Below are 21,324 nucleotides of genomic sequence, written 5' to 3'. Positions count from 1 at the left end.
ATATCTGAGCATGGACTGAGGGAGCATGTCTGATCGGCATCGACTCCGTTTGCAGAAAGCTTGCAGCCTCCCTTTTCACACTGCTGGTTGCATGTCTTCGAGTTGCATTCAACCATACTGCAATTATTGAGATCTAGGCTAAACACAGGGAACCCCGACTATATTTTGTCGCGAATTTAATCGCGTATCAATTTACAACGCGGATTTGATTACAACTTGTGTAACGTAAACCGCGATCAAAGACAACTACAAACCCCAGGAAACCCATAAAGAGCAAAAATGATTTTCTAAAAGAAACAATCAAAATATAGCCGGGTACCCTGTGGACCGACCGGCTATTATTATAAGCTGTGGGGTTTCGTTGATCATGTGACTCGCATCTACGAGCAGACGAACGAAAGAACATTTCACAAAACGCTGAAGTAAAGACTTTACAAGATGACCACCAGACTTATCTTTGCGCTGCTTTTGGTTGGGTTTGTTTGTCTGTGCTCTGGCGCTGATATCCGTAACATGCTGGAAGAGCTTCTTCGGGGTGAGTGTGTCATTTGTTTTGCATATCCGCTGCTGCGGAAATCTGTTGTGTGACCTCAAAGTATTTTTGAAACTACGGTGAACTGTTGCTTTAGGGGTTAAGTTAACTGCAAGCCACTTTTTCGAATGAAATCGTTCATCATTGTAGTAGTCCTTGTCTTTATCAAATTCAAAATGAACGAAAATCCTGGAGAAAACTTCAATTTACAGTTACCGGTGTACCCCTTGAGGGCCAAACTAACAACGATAGATTATTGTTTTGTAGTCAAAGCTTACGAATGTTGAAGAAATTGTACAAAAAAGTACGTAGGAATTTTTTTACTTGTCGGAATAATCCGTCTTTCCCAAACAGTTTTGGAATCAGAATTATGCTTATACAATGATTTCTTTTGGGATTTGAAACCTGATATTGTTTATATATTTAAGCCTCTTACTTGTTAAAATTAAGCATTTATCAGCTCATGACATTGTTCACGATCTGCTGAAACATGTCTATAAGGCAAACTACAAACTGAAAATAGTTTTTACCTAAAAATATGAATTATCTAACTTTTTGAATAGTCTCAATTTTTAAAAATAGATCTTCATTCGATGAATATAAAATGAATTTTTTTTTTCACTTCTTATTTCAACAAAAGAAGAGTCAAAGAATGAGACACCCACTGCAAGTAAGTACCGCCAAGGCTCAACTAACGGGAGACTGGTAACGAACGCGCCTCCCGTAGAATTGTGGGAAGGAAAATTTTGTTCGCAACCGGTCCCCTCTTGGTTTCGAACGTTAGTCTAGACCCCTATTTTTAGAAGCAACTCCTCGTATATTCTCTGTTGGTCCATATCCGAATATATCTATCGCAGAATAGCGGTCGACGACAACTAGTGCGCCTCTATCTTCAAATTTATTGAACTCTGAAACACCCTCTGAGCTGATCATTTAGGTCACGTCTAACTCACATATCGAATTGGAATTTAGCGCGTTAGGTTTTGTGGAGGGAGGAAAACCCTGGAATCAAGGGAGAGAGATCTCACGTCTGCTCATATGTGGTGCCGTGTCCAAGACTCGAATCTGACTCACCCAGAGGTGATTTAACATGTTGGGTTTTAAGGGAGAAAAAATTCATTCTAATTGTTACCCGCTATTCCAATATTTCTTTTTGAAAAGAAAAGTGCGTTATGGATGGGAAGATGTACGAAAACGGTGAGAGATGGGTTGATGAACGATGCACTGCTCGATGCAGTTGCCTTAATGGAGCAGTGGGATGCGTTGATCTCTGTCCACCCGTCTACGTCAAGTGTGACCCTGGTGAAGTAGAATCGACAAAACAAGTACCTGCTGATAAAGAGGGAAGATGCTTCTGCAGGGTGCCTGTTTGTGTGAAGAAAGGTGACGTAGAAATAATATTTTTGCACATCTTAAAATCTGAACGCCTAAAAATATATTTGTTAACGCCGATGAACACAAAATACCGCTCGAGGCCCGAACTAACAAACACCGATAGATTACAATGTATTGATTTATTGAAGCTTATCTACGAATCAGTTTAAAACATTTTTACGAACTGAAAGCATGTTGAAATATTTTGACATATATTAAGGGAATCTCATTTCAAACAGTTGGTAGCAGAAGAGGAACCTTATGTTTATACAATGGAATTATTCGGGATTTGAAAGCGGATATTGTTTTTATATTTAAAAAATAAGCATTTATCAGTTCACGACATGATTAATCTGCTGAAACATGTCTATAAGGCAATCTACAAACTAAAAATAGTTTTTACCCAAAAATATGAAAAATCTTACATTTTGAATAATCTCAATTTTTGAACATAGATCTTTAGTCGATGAATATAAAATGGAAAAAGAATTTTTTTTTCACTTCTTATTCCGATAGTTGAAGACGAGTCAAAGAATGAGAACCCCCCTGCAAGTAAGTAACGCCGTATGCTTGTTACCAGACCCTATTCATTAGCAAATAATGAGTAGGGTCTAGTAACGAGAATGGTACCGCCGAGGCTCGGCTCGGTTATAATTTCGAGACTGGTAACGAAAACAACTCTCGTAGGATTGTGGGAACGATAATTAGTACCAGTCCCTAACTTTTGAACGTTAAAGGTCAGGACTTCTCTTTTTTTAATGTAACTCCTTTTTCTTATTTTTTCGGTCCATATCGTAAATATATCTATCGTAAAAAAGCGGTCACCCAGCGCGCTTTGTGTCTTTAAATTTATTGAACTCCGAAAAATCCTCCGAGCTGATAGCTTAGGTCACGTCTAACTAACATCGGAATTGGAATTTAGCGCGTTAGGTTTTGTGGAGGGACTAAAAACCCTGGAATCAAGGGAGATCTCACGTCTGTTCATATGTGATGCCGAGTCCAAGTCTCGAATCTGACACCCCAGAGGTGATTTAGCATGTTGGGTTTTAACGGAGAAAAATATATATTCTAATTGATACCCGCTTATCCAATATTTATTTTTGCAAAGAAAAGTGCGTTATGGATGGGAAGACGTACGAAAACGGTGAGAAATGGGTTGATGAAAGATGCACTGCTCGATGCAGTTGCCTTAATGGAGCAGTGGGATGCGTTGATCTCTGTCCACCCGTCTACGTCAAGTGTGGCCCTGGTGAAGTAGAATCAACAAAACAAGTACCTGCCGATAAAGAGGGAAGATGCTTCTGCAGGGTGCCTGTTTGTGTGAAGAAAGGTGACGTAGAGTAAGTTTCTTTTATGATTTGTTTGTTTGTAATATAATAATGAAAAGAAAAGACTGCCGAAGAAGAGATTTCCCATCCTATCCAGTGTGAAGCATCCCAAGGCCGCAAACGCGGGAAATTACGGCAATTTTAAAATGATGATATAATGATAGACCATGCCACATCCTTCTTACCTCCTCACATGGCATGCGGAAGGAAAACTAGAATTAAACAGTATTTTATAGACCCCTCGCAGTACGTCGAAATTCAGTTCAATTTGGATGACATAACTATAGGTTTCCAACTCTTAGGAGATTGAAATTACTATTTTTTTGTCCTCTAAATATTGAGCTGCATTGACGTCACATGGAAGAGTTCTATTCTCGGTGTTCGCACTGTGCTCATGCTTGGAGAGGTAAGCCTGTCGGAGCTAACTCACCAAAGAACTTGTTTGTCTTACTGTTTCAGATAAAGAAAAGAAGGTTCAAGAAATATATTAAACAAGAAAGAAAGATTTCAGGTGAAAAAAAGAATATGAATAATAATGTTATACCGTTAATTATGCATTTCAACGATTTATAGCCTTCAGTTTATGTACTGATGGAAAAATGAATGCAGCGGTTTTGATGAAAAATATATTGAATAAAACGATTTAAATGTTGAATTGCCCAACTACGTCAGATACCAGCTGTAACAAACCACGTAAAACAATAAAAATTTTGCACTTCATATTTCGCGGGCCAAATTTGTGTTCTGCAGTTTACCTATGGTTAGAACTTCCACTAACGTATAAACCGTATGCGAGGGCAGTCATTACTTGAAGAAAATATTAATTACGTGAAGGATTTAGGCGACGCACAGCACATCTATTTACTATGGTTAGCACAGTGCTCAGAGAGAAAAGCGATTCAAATTGAATGACTTAAATAGCCAAATATCTAACATGTCAGAGGCGCGCCTGTCTTTTTGAAATTAAAAGTTAAAATCTAATAAGTTTATTTTCACAAGACAGAAATTTCACCTGGTGCCTAGCTCTACATATAATTACTTTTAAAACAGCTAGACTGAAATATATGTGCAGGCGTGTGCATATCATAAGGATAAAATGGAACCAAGAATGCGCAATAAAAAGGTGTTTACTATTTCGAGGGACGCACCACAAGAAATTTATTGTGAGTTCACATTTTGATAAATGTACTTTAAAACAAAGTTAGCATATCAGTGTTAACGTTGCAGTCTTACAGTCTAAAGACAGCAATAACTAAATGAATGACTAGGGTGTGTGCAGGATTAGATTGACGAAGGTGTCGAAGCCTTATGTGTCACTTGGTACGAAGTGATAGGTGAAAGTTTAGCGGTACGGGACCGGTTTCTGTGGTCCCCTGCTATGTGGACATGTTTTGTATAGTGGTAGAGGAAAGGGTTGCATGATACAAGGGCAGGATGATAGTAAGGTAGTGAAGAGTGACCCCACCCCCAAACGGAAATCCTGGATAAAATCCCGACTGCTTTACCTTAGTTAACTATTTATCAGGCTCTATCAGTAAACCTAGAAAGACGATACTGATCCAATCAAGCCAGTAAATACAAAAAGGATAGAGGCAAAGGTAGGAGACGACCCTGATTTAGGTTTTGGAGTACTAATACCACTACCCGTTCTGATGCATCCTTCACATTCTTCTACATTGCAAGACTTGGCATCGCATCTCATGGCACAGGATCCTCCAGCGCACTTCATGGTGCATGTCTGGAACAAATAAGACATGGTTAGTCCTGGACTAATATAATCATTGAAACCCTTTCCCTGTCCAAGAAACCTGGAGATATGGATTAAACATGAGAAACTCTGGTATATAGGCCAAATACCCTTTCCAGGTAAAAAACCCTTTCAAGTGCCACAATAAGCCCTGGGGAATATATGGATTAAACATGAGTAACTCTGGTATGTAGGCCAAAGACCCTTTCCAGGTAAAAAACCCTTTCAAGTGCCACAATAAGCCCTGGGGAATATATAGATTAAAAGACGAGAAACTCGAGTACGTATGGCAAAAGGTAACTAAAAATCCAAGGACTGTGGACAATTCAAACAAAACGTCAACAACAAAAACATTAGCGAAGCGGTAACATTTCGAAGAATCTTTTAAAAATGAGCCATCCCAAGGGGTACAAAGTGAGGAGGAAACCATGGAAGGGGCTTGTAACCTTACCTGGACACTTGCATCACAGCTCATCTTCTTACAGTTTCCACCCTCGCACGTCAAGGTACATGTGTTTGCAGAACACGACATCTCAGTGCAGTTCCCTCCTGTGCAAAGCTGTGAGCAACTTGTACCATTGCAGCTCATCTTGGAACAACTTCCATGCACGCAGGTGCTTTTACAGGCCTTGGATTTGCAGTCGATGTTGCAAGAGCCCTTAGCATGGGAACATACCTGGTCACAGCTCTCTGTTTCAGGATTTGCACAGCTGAGGTCACACCCACTTCCACTGCATGTTGTGTCACAGTCACGAGACACACACTCGGCTCTGCAGCTGCCTTTGCAGTTTTGTACGCAGCTCTCGGATTGGCGATTAGCACAGGACAAATTGCAGTCTTCGCCATTGCAAGTTTGCTTGCATCTTTCTGAAGAACATGTAATGCTCGAGCAGCCCTTCTGGCAGGTTTGAGTGCAGTTTTGCCCATTGCAAGTCATCTTGGGGCAATTGCCGTGGCTACATGCACTCTCGCAGGACTTGGAAGAACACTCGAATGAACAACCACCTTTGTTGCATCCTTGCAAACATTCACCTGTCTGGCTGTTCGTGCATCGTAGTTTGCAACCACCACCTTGGCAATTCTGATTGCATGTTCCAGTGGACCGGCAATGAATATCTGAGCATGGACTGAGGGAGCATGTCTGATCGGCATCGACTCCATTTGCAGAAAGCTTGCAGCCTCCCTTTTCACACTGCTGGTTGCATTTCTTCGAGTTGCATTCAACCATACTGCAATTAACACTACAGGATTGCTCACACGATTCTGAGCTCACGCAATCTAGTGTATTACATCCACCAGACCAACACCTCTGATTGCAATCCTTTGCATTGGAACATCTCAGCAAAGGGCAGGGTACTTTACTCATCTGCAAACATAACTGATCACAGACATCGTGTGGGTTCCCAGCGTTTCCACAAGTGAACGAGCAGTTTCCATTTATACAGATTTGTGCAGTCGTGTTACCAATGATCTGCTCGCACTGATCGACAGCACTCACTCCATCAAGGATGAAAATGGAAGACAAGACTGCTCCAATTACGACCAGCATCATCTCGGAACACGCGAAGCAAACAAAAAGTATAGTACAATCTTTTCGGGGAAAGAAAAGATCTCGTTCTCCGCTAATTCTTCTCTTGGACTAGGAGGAGCTGCAACTGGAAAGACAGATGTTGGTTACTGGTTTTTCTCGGTGAAAAGCCTTCGAAGCTTTCTGAGAATGTAATTAAATATTCATCGTGTTATTTCTCGGAAACGCTTGTCCTTATGATCGAGACGAGCTGGGAACGACTAGTCTGTAAATAGACTACTTTCGCTGTATTAAATTTCTGGTACGGTATTGACTCTTCAAGGAATACAACTATCAAAACCTCACACATCTTAAAGAAATAAGTAGATATATAGTGATATACTTCGCAACTTCGTTGAGTAGTTAATATCATTTGTCCCAAAATTGGAAATAGGTAGAAACGTCATATACAGGGTGAATGAAAAAGGTGAATGTGGTTGTTAAGCACATTTCCGTTAAATACATAAAGTACCATGCTCCTCGAAATAAAGTTAAAATTGTTAGAATGCTTATCTCGGTTTAGAAAGTTCGTTTTCAAAGGAAGCTTTACAAATCTGCCAGCATATAAAAGCTTTATCAACATATATCCACCAAACGTTTGGATCCAATTGTTTTTATCCAATATTTTTGGCGTAACAAATGGACTTTAGCACAAACAATGCAATAAATGTAAAATATCTCTTACGCGATCATCTGTGGTTTGAATACATAGTAAATAGATATTACTAGAATTGAAGTATTTTAAATTAACAATTTGAAAGCCAGAATCGTCTGAATTTGCGTAACTCTTTTTTCATGAGCTTGTTGTAACCTCTCCCGCCAAAAAAGACGCCTAAATAAAACGTTGTATTAATTACTAAATTCCCCGTGTTAAAACATCCGAAACATAAACACAAGAAATGCTGGACTCGCGAGATACCCTAATTCGAACATAGCTAGTGTATGAATTACAGTTATATCAGTTCTAGATCACTGCAGCTGTGACCCGCTATCCACAATAATTTCAAAAAATTCTACGAGTGGGTTCAGATTAAAAAAACAACAACAAATTACTGAGAGAAAAAAACATTCTCGCTCGGCTCATCAAGCGTCAAGTGTAATGATCAGTATTCATATATCGAACAAGACGGATAACTCGGTAGGACCACAAAAAAATGCGCCGTCTCGGATTCTATTTACAACCGCTTAGGTCTAGGTATACATTCTGTATAATTTCCTTTTGAAAACATTAACTTCTGTAGAACTAAAATAACTTCACTTATAACGCTAGGGTATCATTAATATGTAATTTGATTGTAAATACGTTTTCCACTACCCTTCTCTAGTAAAATTTTTTATTATTTTTTAAAGAGTTTGGAATATCTTGCCTTGCAATATTTTGGTTTCACTTTTTAGACTTATCTCAATTATTCAAATTTAGCAGTATACTGTAGACATCTATCAAACATCAAGACTCGACCGTGTTTTAGAAGATAAGAGTGGAAAATGAATGTTTTGGAATCTGAGGTCTCGAAGGAACCGAGTGATTTTAGATATAAGATAGATTATTAGTTTTAAACTTACCTTGAATCGACGCTGGCAAGGATTTCTAAGAAGGCACTACAAAGCAATCAAGGTCCTACTCATACAAAAAGAGTAAACATCATTTTAACGTAATGCATGATTGGCTGTTTTTCAATTAACGGTGATCCCTGCCCCCTCCCCTGGGGGTAGTTTTGCTCCGATTTTCTCAGAAACTCCAAAGGAGTCGTATTTGTGCCAACAAAGGCAGTGACAACAGTTTGTTATTCAAAGTGAAATACCCTGTGTAAAAATAAATATTGTCAATAAAACATATTATGGAGATTGTTACCTATTTGATCGTAGTGATCATATGGAAAACGCACCTAAATCGATCAATAGTTGGGACTGGTGTTGGCGTATTGAATACGAGTGAATAAGAAGGAAACTTACTAGTAAACACTATGTACTGAAGGTTTGCAACTACACTGTTTCGGAAATTAGTCACTTGCAAGGGCGGATCCAGCCAAAATACGGAAAACAAAAAAAACATCTAATTCTTCAGTTTTTTTTTTTTTTTTTTTTTTTTTCCTGCTGAAGGGGGGCTTCACCCCCCCCCCCCCCCCCCAGTGGCGGATCCAGGATTTTTCAAAGTGGGGTTCCGTTTCTTAAACTGTGTATGATTTTCTTTTGTTTAGTCGATGTCCGACAAAAAAATTGGCTCTAATCACTTAATTTACTATCTAGTAATGGAATTTAAAGGTAAATTAAACATTATAACAGCAAATATCTATCATTTCGTGTTCAACATTATCCTTGTGGATACTTTTAAGCAAAATTTATATAAGACATATTTCTATTACCTAAAAGATCAAACCTTAAAGGGGGGTTTCGTGGAACCCTTTGAACCCCCCCTGGATCTGCCACTGCCCCCCCCCCCCCTTTGCCCCCTAGATCCGCCCTTGACTTGAAAGGTATCCTGAAAGGTAGCCGTGCCTTTGTATTGAAGTGAGACAAACAGTGAGCTTGCAATGATAGAGACTTTTTTAAACCCCTTGGACATACATTCACATGTCTCTATTATTGCAAGCTCACCGTTCATCTCGCTTCGATGCAAATGCACAGCTACCTTTCAAGATGGCACAGGGAACTGTGATGGGGACTTTTGTCAATTAGGGCTTGGGATGATGCTTGGGATGCCTGATCACATGTCATCAAGATAATAATTATATATAATAATATATAAATTATATAACAATGAAGATATTATAATTGTTTGATTTTGCTACTGTAAATGGCAAAAAAGGATGAAGTAAAATGTATTGTCTAGACAAACAAATTTTTACTCTGATAAATTTTGATGGCAAGATACTATGTACATATGGTTACATGGAAAACTCCCTCACCACTGGACTGCATTAGTACATTACAAGTTAATGAAAAAAGAGCAGAAAAGTTCAAAAATGAAAAACAGTGAACAGAATCAGAGCAAAAGAGAGAAAGACCAGTAAGCCAGCAAGCAGGTAAGGAAGGAAGGAAAAGTGAAAGAAAGAAAGTGAGAGCAATAGAGCAAGAATCAAGAGTCTACAAGAGAAGAGAAGAAAAAGAGAGTGAATGGAAGAAAGAGAACTAAAAAAAAAAGAGAAAAATAGTTTTCCAAATTATTTTCCTTGCAAAATAAATTAGTATCCCAATACCATGCATTTTCCTATCACATCAAGACTAACTAAAAGTACCACATATGATGCACAGTCTAGACATTCCAGGGGTGACAATAAACAAGAAGATACTGATAGGACCTTAGAAGAAATCTGCCATTCCCTCCTCAAGGAATCTCTTGTAGATACTCATAAATTTTGCAACAAAGGCCTCAAGGTGATATATTTCTTTGCTACCGAGAAGAATCCTGTGTTCGTAGTAAGCAGCCATGTTAGTGACTTCTGCCTTGAGAGTGCCATCACAGTTTGTTACAAGCTCTGATATCAACCCCTAAAAAGAAAAAGAAAAAGAAAAACAGATTTAGTACCGGTATGTATTTTTTCTTGGACTCCAGTTATCAACAAAAGACTTGGCGTTATACATTTTTAAATTTGTGGCTATAATTATTCTGTTGATGTACAGTTCTTACACAGAAATACTTAAGAGTATATTGAATTAACAGAATACAGCCACAATATGCATAACAGATCATGGTAAGAAAGTGATAATATCTTTATGGTACCTAGAGTAAAAAAACTTTAAATTTTAACAAACCCTGAAACCTCTGGGCTGATCAAAGTCAGGGCACAGTTTAGTGCTCACAGATCAAATCCTTAAACAACCTCTGGGATGATCAAAGTCAGGGCACAGTTCAGTGCTCACAGATCAAATCCTTAAACAACCTCTGGGCTGATCTAAGTCAGGGCACAGCTCACTCACAGATCAAACCCTCAAAAAACCTCTGGGTTGATCTACATGTAAGTAAGGGCACACACAGTTCGCTCACCAACCTCTAACCCTGTAAATAAAAATAATATCTAAGTGCCATACCTTCAATATGACATCAGGTGGAATGCAATGGGTGAGAAGTTCATAAAGCCGACCTCTAACCTCGAGGAGTCTGCAATACAAGGTCAATACAAACAGCACGTCCATTTATCAACAATCACCATATTCGATTTCTTTGTTGATGGAAAGATTGTATATCTATAAGTATGCAATTATTACTATAATATATCTCGGGCAAAACACATAGTTTGAACAGATTTCATTATAGGAATTCCAGAAATTCTCCCCTTTGGGTCATAAAATTGCAAGGGATAGACCTCTTTAGCTTGGACATGTTTTCACAACTTAGACCACGTGACATTCCCTAGAGTATCCTTTCTTTGTTTAACGGTTGTGCATGACCAGACACATGAATATGGTTACAACTCAAACAAAGAATATTATTCTCAAGAGAATAACACTTGTTCTGGAATGATAAAACGTTATGGCCAAGGTAAGGAGGGCTATTACCTAGTGATAGTAACATCACTCCAGACTACAAATTTACCTCTTAGGACTCTGGACTTCAACAATTTGTTGTGCTGTTTCTCTGAGGTATATTTCCCAGTCTGCTTCTTGTATAGACTGGTCTGCACTAAATGGGTATCTAAGAAATTCAAATACTCGAAATTAAAAAAGTTGGGAATATCCCAGTCCTGTCTATGTACCATAGATCTACCAACACACCAGATAAAAGATCTTGGATCATTTCTGTAGATTGGTCATTAAGTATTGGTTGGTTGTTGGTACTGTAGGTTGTAATAGCCATTATGGGAAAGCAAGAATGCTTTTTCTGCTCCTCTAAAAATTTACCTGAAGTTTTTTCCTTCAAAATTTCCCATCAAAATTTTCTGTAACATAGCCTTATTTGCCCCACCCCTCCCCCTCCCCTGGGATGCCCATAATGCCTTGCGATCCAAGATGGCCACTGTATCATCAGAGAAGTCAAATAAGCTATTGTTTACTAGACAAAGGAAGGTGTTCTGTAAAAATGGAATGCTTACTGTTGCACTCTACAAGCTTCGCACATAAGAAGTGCCTTCCTCAGATTCCTTCCAGATTTCTCAGCTATTCGCTTTGCCAACTCTGAGGGAATAACAAGGCCTTCTTTCTTGCACACATGATGGAGTATCTGGCTGATCTGGAAATGGGAAAGGAATTAATAAACCAAGTTGTTAGGGAGTGAAGGGTGGCGTAGCTGTAGCACACTTGCCTCTCACCTCTGGGGTCTCAGGTTGGATTCCTGGACTCAGCTTCACATGCGAAGTAGAGTTTGTTAGGTCTTTGTATTGATTTAAAGGTTTTCTTTTGGTTCACAGATTTTCCACCTCCACAAAACTCAGCACACTAAATTCCAATTTGATCTGTGAGTTACTGTAGGCTTTCCCTGAGTTTGATCACACTGTTTCAAAGTTTTTTGAAGATGTATTTACTGAAAACAGTCTGAAGTTAATTAACCCTTAACAGCATACTCCAAATGCCACTCAAATTTGAAGGAATCCCTTGGAAGACAACATAAACTGAGCATCATTTGGAGCTTATTGGTCGATCAACTACAATGTAACAATAGTGATGCTGTCATACCTCATCTATTGATGGTGCCGCGACACGTATTCCAAGACATCGACTACGAATAGCAGGGATTACTTTACTTGTAGAGTTACAGCACAAGATCAGCCTACAAGTAGACGTATATTTTTCCATGGTACGACGCAATGCATGCTGTGCATCTTTAGTTAGACGATCAACTTCTGTGAGCACTACAACTGTAAAACAAAGAAAGTGGTTGTATTTATTGGTCAACTGCATCCACTTCAAAAGCCAGGGATTATAAATATGCCAAATTAAATTAGCATACTATAATTAATTTACATTAAAAAATAATATTTGACTCAAAAAAAGTCATTTCAACTCTATGTAGGTTAGGGTGCAGAAATTTGATTGTCTGCTATCCAATATTCTTGAAACTGTTCAATAATCCCAGTCTGGGTTTCTAATAAAATTCACGTGAAAGCTACTGAAATAAGGAATAATTTGTTACTGTCAACCAACAAGGCAGTTTTGGTGTAACATGCACCCCAAGAATTGCTGTTTTGTTGTATTTTGTGAATGATAGCCCCCATCTTGATTATCAGCACTTCTGGTCAGCAGTTGCCCACCAAGTAACTATGTGCAAAAACATTAGCAACATCCTTCACCTCACATTTCCAAAAATGACTCCAAGATTTCTGGAGAAGGAGGGTTTCTGACTTTATTGGATAAGGGAAACTTGTAATGCCTGTTATAAAACCACACAATGACATCACAACTCTTACCTTTGAATTCCTTCTGCACAGAAGATTCTAGCTGGTGTGATTGTGCCATACTTTTGAGAAGTTCTTGTATGACTACTCTGTCGTATATACCAACATCACTAGGATTCAAACAATGAAATCAGGTCTCAATCTCCAGTACCTTAATATGTACTTCATGTACTATACATGACAAGCTTATAGACTTCAATAGCCCAAATTAGCTTCGGTGTAATGTTTTCCCATTTTGAGCCCAGGGTTGTCAATAAAATGCTTGGTAGGTGGTTATGAAATTAAAATAGGCGGTAAACCGGAGCATGCAATCGAGGCATACTTGTCACCAGTTTCCCTCTTCTCACGTATCCAAGATGGCGTTGTAAGTTTCGATTGCGTTACAGTTTTCGTAGTACAGCAACAAATTAAAGATTGGGTTAAAATTTATTTTATTCACACATTTTGCTAGTTTAAAGAACTTTAATCAAGATTTACAATTACATTGGGAAGTGGGTGAGTAGGCGGCTGAGTTACTGAGAGAATTGGGAATTGGCTGAGTAGATGGCTGAATTAGCAAGAGTAGATGGCGGAATCTGCCAGTTGCCGGCTTCTATTGACAACCCTGTAAACCATGTGTCATCCCCAAAAGTATCATTTCTTCCTCTTACAGTTGCACATGAGAAGAAAGAAGAATATAAATGCCAATCAAATAGAGAATATTATTGTCAATGGAATGACATGTGATCTGAAATTGGAAAACATTACCCCAAAGTTAATTTGGTTAAATATTGATGTAATATATACTATTTGCATTTACTGTTACTGGTTCACCTTGGATTAACTTCAATGTGATAAGCACTTCCAATTGTGGAAATATCAATTTTTTTCTTTGATGGTGTCTACAATGACAAAAAAAAAAAAAAAAAAAAAAACAAAAACAAAAAAATGATGATACAGTATGTGATGATAACAGCAATAAATAAGATTACAATAAAATCCTGGTAATAAGCTGTAGGCTTATGCTAGCCTGGGTGGCGGCTCTCTGGTAGATTGGGAAGGAGGAAAAAGAGGAGCAGGGAGGGGGAGGAAGGAGAGTCTGCACTTATCCCCTAGGTTTTTGTGTACAACCCAGGGGATGAATGCATGCTCTTCTCTCTCCCCCTCCCCTCTCCCCTTTTCCCTTCTTCCCTACCCCACCCCGCCCCTTTTCCCTCCTTCCCATAATAATTTGTTGAAATGATTTTTTAAAAAGTTCTTACTGTAAAGTTATGCTGTTCAATCTTGAGCTTCTCCACTCCTGAACCATAGAGTTCTCTCAAGATGCACATGATTCTCGTCTTCTTGCCAGCACCAGAGGGACCATAGACCAAGAGATGTGGAAAATCCCCACTATGAACCTGAAATAATAAGTAATTGGTAATTAGGAGCAATTTTAGAATACCTTGCAAATGATATGCAGTTGTCAGAACTCTTTGTAAATGACGCATACAACAATAGAAGTCATGGTCATTAAGTAATGTACTGGTAATTATGAGCATTTTGATTCTAATAGTAGGATAACCCTTCAGGAGCAAATATGAACTGAAGAAGTGGTATTCTATGACCCCCACCTCCCCTCCCTCATGTAGAATGAATGTTATGGTATATACCATATGATTACTGTAATTATGCATTGTGAATGGAGGCATTAGGAAGCCATTTCAATGTTATGGTGTGTTGTATCTGTACATGAATACTTTAATTATGTGCCGTGATTGAATAAATTTGGAAGCCATATCAATGTTGTGGTGTATGCTGTGTATGTAATTTAGTACTGTAATAATGCATTGTAAATGGATAAACTGGGAAGTCATTTCAATGTTGTGCTGTATACTGTGTACAGGTATGTGATTTAGTACTGTAACAATGCATTATAAATGGATAAATTGGGAAGCCATTTCAGTGTTACAGAATGTTGAGCAACGTTGCATTAATTCTGTACCACTCATACGAAAACTGCTTTAGTGTACAACATTGATGTACAGTACAGTAATCTTACTGTTTCACTTTTTGAATCATTATTTCTTTACATCAAGTTTATAAATGGAGTTTTAGTTCAGAACTAATTAAACAAGGGCTATTTTGAATAATCAATGCATTCCCCACATCATTTTCAATCTTAAACAAACCTTCGACGCTATAACTACGAATATAATATAAAAAAATATAACTTGTTTTCCAATATTTCCTGAACTGAAGCTGATATATTGGGATGAAGACGAACGACTCTCCAAAGCACAAAATTTAAAGAGAAAAAACAAACTTACCAACTTTTTTAGATGCTCTGATAGATCTTTATGATAGTCAAGCTTAGATAGGGACGTAGGTCTGTATTTATCCACCCAGAGACTCATTTTTTAAATGGTTTTCCAGAGCGTATTATTCTACTTTTTCTTTCTTGTTTTTTTGGCGCGAAATTTTTGAACTGAGCCCGCGATACATAAATAAAGATGACCGCAAACCACAGGCCGCCCAATGAATGTATTTGTGGTTTAGGACACTATAGCTTCAAAAATATCTAAAAAGGTGCCTTATGTAGTATGATGCCCAATATCGTATGTATGTTACCCATAAATATTCACTGCTGAGCAAAAATTTTACATTTCTAGAATAAGACATTTTAGAAAGGTTGTGTCTAGATCGGATTATCGCAGTCCAAGTGATTGAGAGAAACTAGGGAGAGATAATTCAGGGGAATTTTATTCAGTCGGCTAGTAGTCATACCCTACGATAGCATAAAATTAAGCTATAATAAATATATTCATGTGTTTAAATATGACTTAAAAATGAGACAACCTTTTAGTCGGACCTGACAAAAACATTGCTTGGGCTGCCTGTGCGCACACACCACAGGGAGCCCAAATAAAGTTTTTTTAGAATTCGAAGATGGCGGACGATGGGTTTGTCGTGGCAAAAGAAAAATACGGATCATGCTCTTTGGAAAGATCGTATAAGTTCTCCGCTGAAAATGGAAATTTGCAGAGGACACATCAAGGCAAAGAATCTCTTGGATCGTCCATACTGCTTTTTTTTAAGGTCTTGAGAAGTTATTCATTTTTTCCTCTTAGTTTTTATTCTAAGCTTATTGAAATCCAAATTTACGATCATTCATTATATTTCAGTTGGCTTTTCTACCTCAAGGGTATCCAGAGAGTGTTAGTAAAGATTATCTTCAGTACCAAATATGGGATACACTTCAGGTATTTTAACCTAAAGATACTAACATAATTTGTTGGCTTATTGAAATTTTACTAAATTAAACTTTTGTATAATCTTGAAAGGCATTCTGCTCATCCATAACTGGAACGTTAGCAACACAAGCGATGTTGAAGAGTTATGGGGTTGGTGATGAAAAAGCATCGATTATTGCTGCTACGATGACATGGATACTGCGCAGTAAGTACACTGTAATCAACCCATTTCATTTCCTCTTTACTCCGACGAAGGACTAGCGTCCGAAACGTCAGTTTTTTCATCATTTTACGGTGTTAAATTTACCCTTTTATCATTACCATTTTATGACTTCAGTGGCTGGAAAGAATGACAGAACTTGACTGGTCACATTGGTTAGGTCAACATGATGTGACCTGTTAATGTTACCAGTCAAGAGGACTGGCATAAGAGGAACTTGGCCAGACAAGTGCCAATACTCCATTTTACAGTTCCATTCAGTGACCATGAATAATAGTTCCAAGCCAAGGTTGGAGTTGCCGCACATGATAAAAAGCATAGTTTGCTATGCGCAGAAACTCCAGCCTCGATTTAGAACTATTATTCGTGATCACTGAATGGAACTGTAAAAAGGAGTGTTTTGCCCATACATTGTCCATTGACCAGCCCTGCTGTCATGTTAACATTGATTTCTTCCTAAAATTTTAGATGGCTCTGGAATGGTAGGCAGTATAGTATTTGCTTGGATGCAGGGGTGAGTTTATTGTAGACTGTAAGTATCCCTCTATTTTATTTTCTATTTTATTTTCTATTTCTGTTGTTGTTGTTGTTGTTGACTGATTTCTGTGTACCAAATAGCTAGAATTGCTGTGTTTCATGTTACCCCATTTCATGTCCTCGCCAGAATGTTCATCAGCTAAATCAAGCTGGCTGACACCATATTTTTCTTTCATTTTGTAGAAGTGGACTTGATTGCAATGCTAAAAAGTGGAGGTATGTCTATCATTTGTTATATATAGCTTAATTAGTGCATATGTTCTGATTATAGTTATCTAATGCTCTGACTGGTCAAAAATTATGCCTTATTAGTGAATACAGCACAGTTGCTGACGCCAACCATGTGTGCATATCCAACTTTGCGAAGAAGTTTTATTTGTTAATTACAAAATTGCTGCATTTCTTTGTGTAGTATTTGGCTAATGAAAGAAATATGCTTTAATTTTAGATTATTTGCTGACATCCTCAATGATGTATCCATCTTGGTAGAACTCTTATCTCCCTACTTCAAAGCTTACTTTATTTATCTTGCCTGTTTGTCTAGTATTGCCAAGGTAAATAAAGCTAAAATGAAGCTTATATCAGTTTATCTCAAAAATCTTAGTAGCATAGAGCAAGAATAATTCCCAAAGCTGGATGGTGGAGGGGGAGGGTTGAAGGTGGATATTGTGACTCCAAATTTTATAACGAAACCTCATGGTTTGATCATGAATCATGAAGAGGACCATAGTAAAAATGGGCATTTCTTTTATCCCACATGAAAAACATTTTAAAATTTCTCAAAGTTTTGTTTTCATGGCTAATACATAGAATGGAAACCTAGCTTATTCACCCCCCACCCCCCTGCCATCCTCCACTTGTCAACTATAGCTCTGAAGGTCCTGGCCAGCAACCTCTTCTCATTATTCACTCAGAATCTTTTATTTTTCAAGTCCATAGTTGGAGTAGCTGGTGGAGCAACAAGAGCAGCATTGACTCAGCACCAGGCAAGAAGAGACAACATGGCTGATGTTGCAGCTAAAGATGGCAGTCAGGTAGGGAAAGGATAAAATCCTGCACACATAAAATGATGGAATTAATACCTGCCAAAGGAATTGTCAAAAAGTCACTTAAAAGGGCACCATGTAGTTTTCAGCTACACTGTTTATGCTGGCTCTCTAGGTAATAGCCACATCATGGATCAATCATGCTGTATAATTTTGTCTCTTAGGAAACACTGGTGAATCTTATGGCATTGCTTGCAGGACTTGTGATAACACCTTTGGTATCTGGACATACACAGTGAGTTAGACTAAAGAATCATTGGAGAAAAAAAACGGATGAGTGTGTTTTCTGCAGATATAAAGCATAATGTGGAGATAATTGGCAGAACATGAGAACATGAATGGCATGTAGGAGAGTGAGTGCTCAGTCTCAATACTTTTTGAGTGTTCTGCCAAACCCAAGTTCTTTATGACTGCACACAACAGAACACAGCAAGCATTTTTTAATTTCTTTTATAAAATACAAATTAGAGTACACGAGCTATAATATAATTATATTTATTATATACATAACTAGAATTCACTCGCTCAAAGACTCACTCGTTCATGTTTTACATAAACAACTCTTGAATATAACCCTGTATGCTGCACTTTCTATGAAGTAGTCTCTAAATTTTTTAATTTCTCATACCATAACAATATATTTCATCAATTATTTTCAGACTGACATGGACGTTGTTCTTCATCTTCACCTTCTTGCACCTGTATTCAAATTTTCGTGCAGTGTCTTCTGTTGTCATGGAAACAGTAAACATTACTCACCTCCGTATACTCATGGAAGAGTTTCTCAAGGGTGGACGAATACTCACTCCTGAAGAAGTTGCCCTTAGAGAACCTGTTATATTTGGTTAGTTCCTTAATTTAATTAAATGCAGTCTTCTTGTGTTACATTATGAATGGTTTATTCAATGAAATTGCTAAAATTAACGTGATTAGGAATATGGTTTTCCCGCAAAATTGCGAAATTGAGGTGTTGCAAAATATGCTGCTTCTAAAATCGCTAGATTAACATGTGAAAATTTCATGTAATGCCAAGTTACATTATTTTTTTTTTTAGGATTTTCAGTTGGGGAATGTCTTACGATAAATCTTGGTACACAATTTCAGTGTGTTGTACAAAAGTAAGTAATTTTCATATTTTTTGATCATTTCATGATATTCTTTTCCCATTAGCCTTGATAGAAATGAGTGAAAAGGGCACATGTTTGTACACTGAAGCTGTAGCTTGGCCAGTCCCAGGGACTATTGCTTGGTATCAATCAGCTGAATAAATCTCATGAATCTCATTAACAATCTTCAGTGAAGGGCAATAAATTAACACTGCTATTCATGCTTAATCATGCTCTTGTACTCGAGCTCTTACAAATGGCAATTTTTAAAACTTTTTCAGTGCACAAGATTTCAAGCTTGCCTTACCAAACTCACCCGATGCCAAGTACCTAATGAAAATGAACTTGGAGACTACAGCCAAATCTGGTAACTTTTTTGTCATTTTCCAACCCTGAAAAATTTGTTACAAAGATATTCTTGGACTTTGCTATATCCTAGAAAATTCTTGATTTTGTGCATATGAAGTAAAAATTTAAAATCACATGTAGAACCTCTTATAATGAGACTTTGCAAGAGCTATTTAAAATAATTATTATTAACAAAGTAATTATTAATAGGGAAAGTCCATATCGTTCTCCATGAGACTTCAGAAGCTATTGATCATATTCAGAGCTGCTTTCAAGCTGTAGTGCTGGACTTTATTATAAGAACACCTCGTCTGACATTTGAACAGGTGAATGCTATGCACTCTTGTTTAGTTTTTGATAGTACTCCTCTCGTCTCGCCTCCTCTTGTACATGTCTTGTCTCCTGTCCTCCTGTCATCTCCATTGGTCTTGTCCTGTTTTGTCTTGTCCTCACTCATCTTGTCTCACCCTCTTGTCTCTTCCTTTTGTCTTGTCATCTCATCTCCTTTCCTCTCCTCTCTTCCCTACTCTCTTCTCCCAATTACTTTCATACAGTTCCTTATTCCTCATAATTCTCCTTTTCTTCCATGTTTTGCTAGCCCTCTTTTGATAACTGGACAAATAATCACATTTATTTATCCCTATAAACAGCAAATGATTGACCCAATGAGACCCATGACTTCTGGTTCATCTGCGCTTGGTGCTCTACACAATTACTGGTGGCAAGGTAAGGGTTATATACTACTCCTATCTGTTTGGGTAGACTGATTATCCCAAAGATCTACCACTAGATATAGGTGCTGTATAGTTTTCTGACTTATCAAGATGTGTAAGAGTAAGCAATGGATTTTCATATTTCTAAATTCTCTAAATTATCATGAACTTGCAATAGACTGTTTAAGGTTAGAGTAATGTTTTCTCATTTTAGACCACATCATTCTCTTGAGAATAAGATTCTTTGTTTGAGTTGTATCCATATTCATGTGTCTTCTCATGTACAATTATTCAAAGAAAAGATACTAAGAGAATCACAATTAAGCCCAGTGTTGTTATAATAACAAGTATCGCGACAAAAGTGCATATGTCCTGTATGCTGATGAAGAAAAAGCTTATATCTCTCACATTCCTCATAAGCAGCCCAACTTTTTACAGGTATGGTGACTCAAAAGTTCTAGAATTAGACCATAACAGACTTCTTCAGCTTGGGCGTCATGTTTTCTCATTTTAGACCATATTTCATTCTCTTGAGAATAAGATTCTTTGTTTGACTTTTTTCTTTGTTATCCATTTAGTGCATCTTCTCATGTGCAACTGTTAAACAAAGAAATGATACTCTAGGAAATGATGTGTAGTCTTAAATGGAAAAACATTATTCCCAAGACATAAAAAGATTAATTTATCTCTGTTCACAGAAAGAAGTACTTCCCCTGAATGCTGCTGGGATATGATAGCACAGGCTCACAACTTTACGCTTCAAGCATTCCCAGGATTCATTGCGAACCTGGAGAAGGCAGGATGGGTGTCCACACGAACTCATTTAGGGCCAAATGAGTGGCGTGCCATTTGGAATTCAAAGGGATTCGAAGTCAAAAAACTTATTTAAATTATAGATGACATCAAAATAAATTAATTCATAAAAGAAATAAGTTGTAAAGATAATACTTATGATGATGGATTCTACTTGCTTGTCTTAACCCTTCTGTGTTTCCAAGACAACCGTTGGAAGCCTTTTAATTGGCCAAGCCATCTACCAATGAGAGATTTCTTCTTCGGCAGCTTGTGTACTCCTCCCCTCTACCAGGAGGGGAGGGGGAAGGAGACAAGTTGGAGAGTGGAAGATGGGGATATCTAGAACCACTTTTATATCTTTTCGTAAACGAAAGCTTAAAGCTATATTTTATGTATGTGCATAAAAAGAACTGAAGTAACGGGTGGAATATTTTCCAGAATATTAAAGATTTGGATTAAAAGTTTTAAAA

At 37.8% G+C, this 21,324-nt stretch overlaps 4 protein-coding genes across 8 annotated transcripts; 2 read left to right on the top strand and 2 right to left on the bottom strand.

Annotated features, from left to right (window-relative positions):
* The first annotated feature begins 342 nt into the window (after positions 1-342).
* LOC116286650 (CCN family member 2) lies at positions 343-3,954 on the top strand. 4 transcript variants are annotated; one of them, XM_089039102.1, is made up of 6 exons: positions 343-535; positions 1,176-1,202; positions 1,694-1,915; positions 2,423-2,458; positions 3,015-3,236; positions 3,694-3,954. In XM_089039102.1, exons 1-6 carry the CDS (start codon positions 439-441, stop codon positions 3,723-3,725), a joined length of 636 nt encoding a protein of 211 aa, XP_088895228.1. In that variant the 5' UTR covers positions 343-438; the 3' UTR covers positions 3,726-3,954. The 4 variants fall into 4 exon arrangements, with proteins under 4 accessions (XP_088895228.1, XP_088895227.1, XP_088895229.1 ...); XM_089039101.1 differs by having other exon boundaries at positions 344-535; positions 1,173-1,202; XM_089039103.1 differs by having other exon boundaries at positions 346-535; positions 1,173-1,202; positions 3,015-3,246.
* A 413-nt stretch (positions 3,955-4,367) lies between these two features.
* LOC116286649 (uncharacterized) lies at positions 4,368-8,318 on the bottom strand. Of its 2 annotated transcripts, XM_031693206.2 has the most exons (3): positions 8,112-8,318; positions 5,433-6,636; positions 4,368-4,972 (listed from the first exon to the last, which is right to left on the bottom strand). In XM_031693206.2, the coding sequence occupies exons 2-3, from the start codon at positions 6,531-6,533 to the stop codon at positions 4,775-4,777; spliced, it is 1,299 nt and encodes a 432-aa protein (XP_031549066.2). In that variant the 5' UTR covers positions 6,534-6,636; positions 8,112-8,318; the 3' UTR covers positions 4,368-4,774. The 2 variants fall into 2 exon arrangements, with proteins under 2 accessions (XP_031549066.2, XP_088895226.1); XM_089039100.1 differs by lacking the exon at positions 8,112-8,318 and having other exon boundaries at positions 5,433-6,714.
* A 1,052-nt stretch (positions 8,319-9,370) lies between these two features.
* LOC116286674 (replication factor C subunit 3) lies at positions 9,371-15,301 on the bottom strand. Its single transcript, XM_031693241.2, has 9 exons — positions 15,166-15,301; positions 14,119-14,256; positions 13,691-13,758; positions 12,890-12,987; positions 12,159-12,340; positions 11,579-11,715; positions 11,083-11,181; positions 10,578-10,647; positions 9,371-10,037 (listed from the first exon to the last, which is right to left on the bottom strand). The coding sequence occupies exons 1-9, from the start codon at positions 15,250-15,252 to the stop codon at positions 9,849-9,851; spliced, it is 1,068 nt and encodes a 355-aa protein (XP_031549101.2). The 5' UTR covers positions 15,253-15,301; the 3' UTR covers positions 9,371-9,848.
* A 483-nt stretch (positions 15,302-15,784) lies between these two features.
* LOC116286673 (RUS family member 1) lies at positions 15,785-21,324 on the top strand. The gene is made up of 14 exons (XM_031693240.2): positions 15,785-15,934; positions 16,021-16,098; positions 16,180-16,294; positions 16,778-16,823; positions 17,030-17,062; positions 17,295-17,400; positions 17,779-17,880; positions 18,057-18,127; positions 18,552-18,736; positions 18,947-19,010; positions 19,280-19,365; positions 19,557-19,672; positions 19,997-20,072; positions 20,758-21,324. Exons 1-14 carry the CDS (start codon positions 15,785-15,787, stop codon positions 20,946-20,948), a joined length of 1,419 nt encoding a protein of 472 aa, XP_031549100.2. The 3' UTR covers positions 20,949-21,324.

This window comes from Actinia tenebrosa, unplaced genomic scaffold (assembly GCF_029948245.1).
Source record: "Actinia tenebrosa isolate PJP-AT-01 unplaced genomic scaffold, QUT_ActTen_1.0 PGA_scaffold6__47_contigs__length_16458017, whole genome shotgun sequence".
Classification (NCBI taxonomy): domain Eukaryota; kingdom Metazoa; phylum Cnidaria; class Anthozoa; order Actiniaria; family Actiniidae; genus Actinia; species Actinia tenebrosa.
The sequence above is the reverse complement of the archived record's forward strand: the minus strand, read 5'-3'. Positions and strand labels throughout refer to the sequence as shown.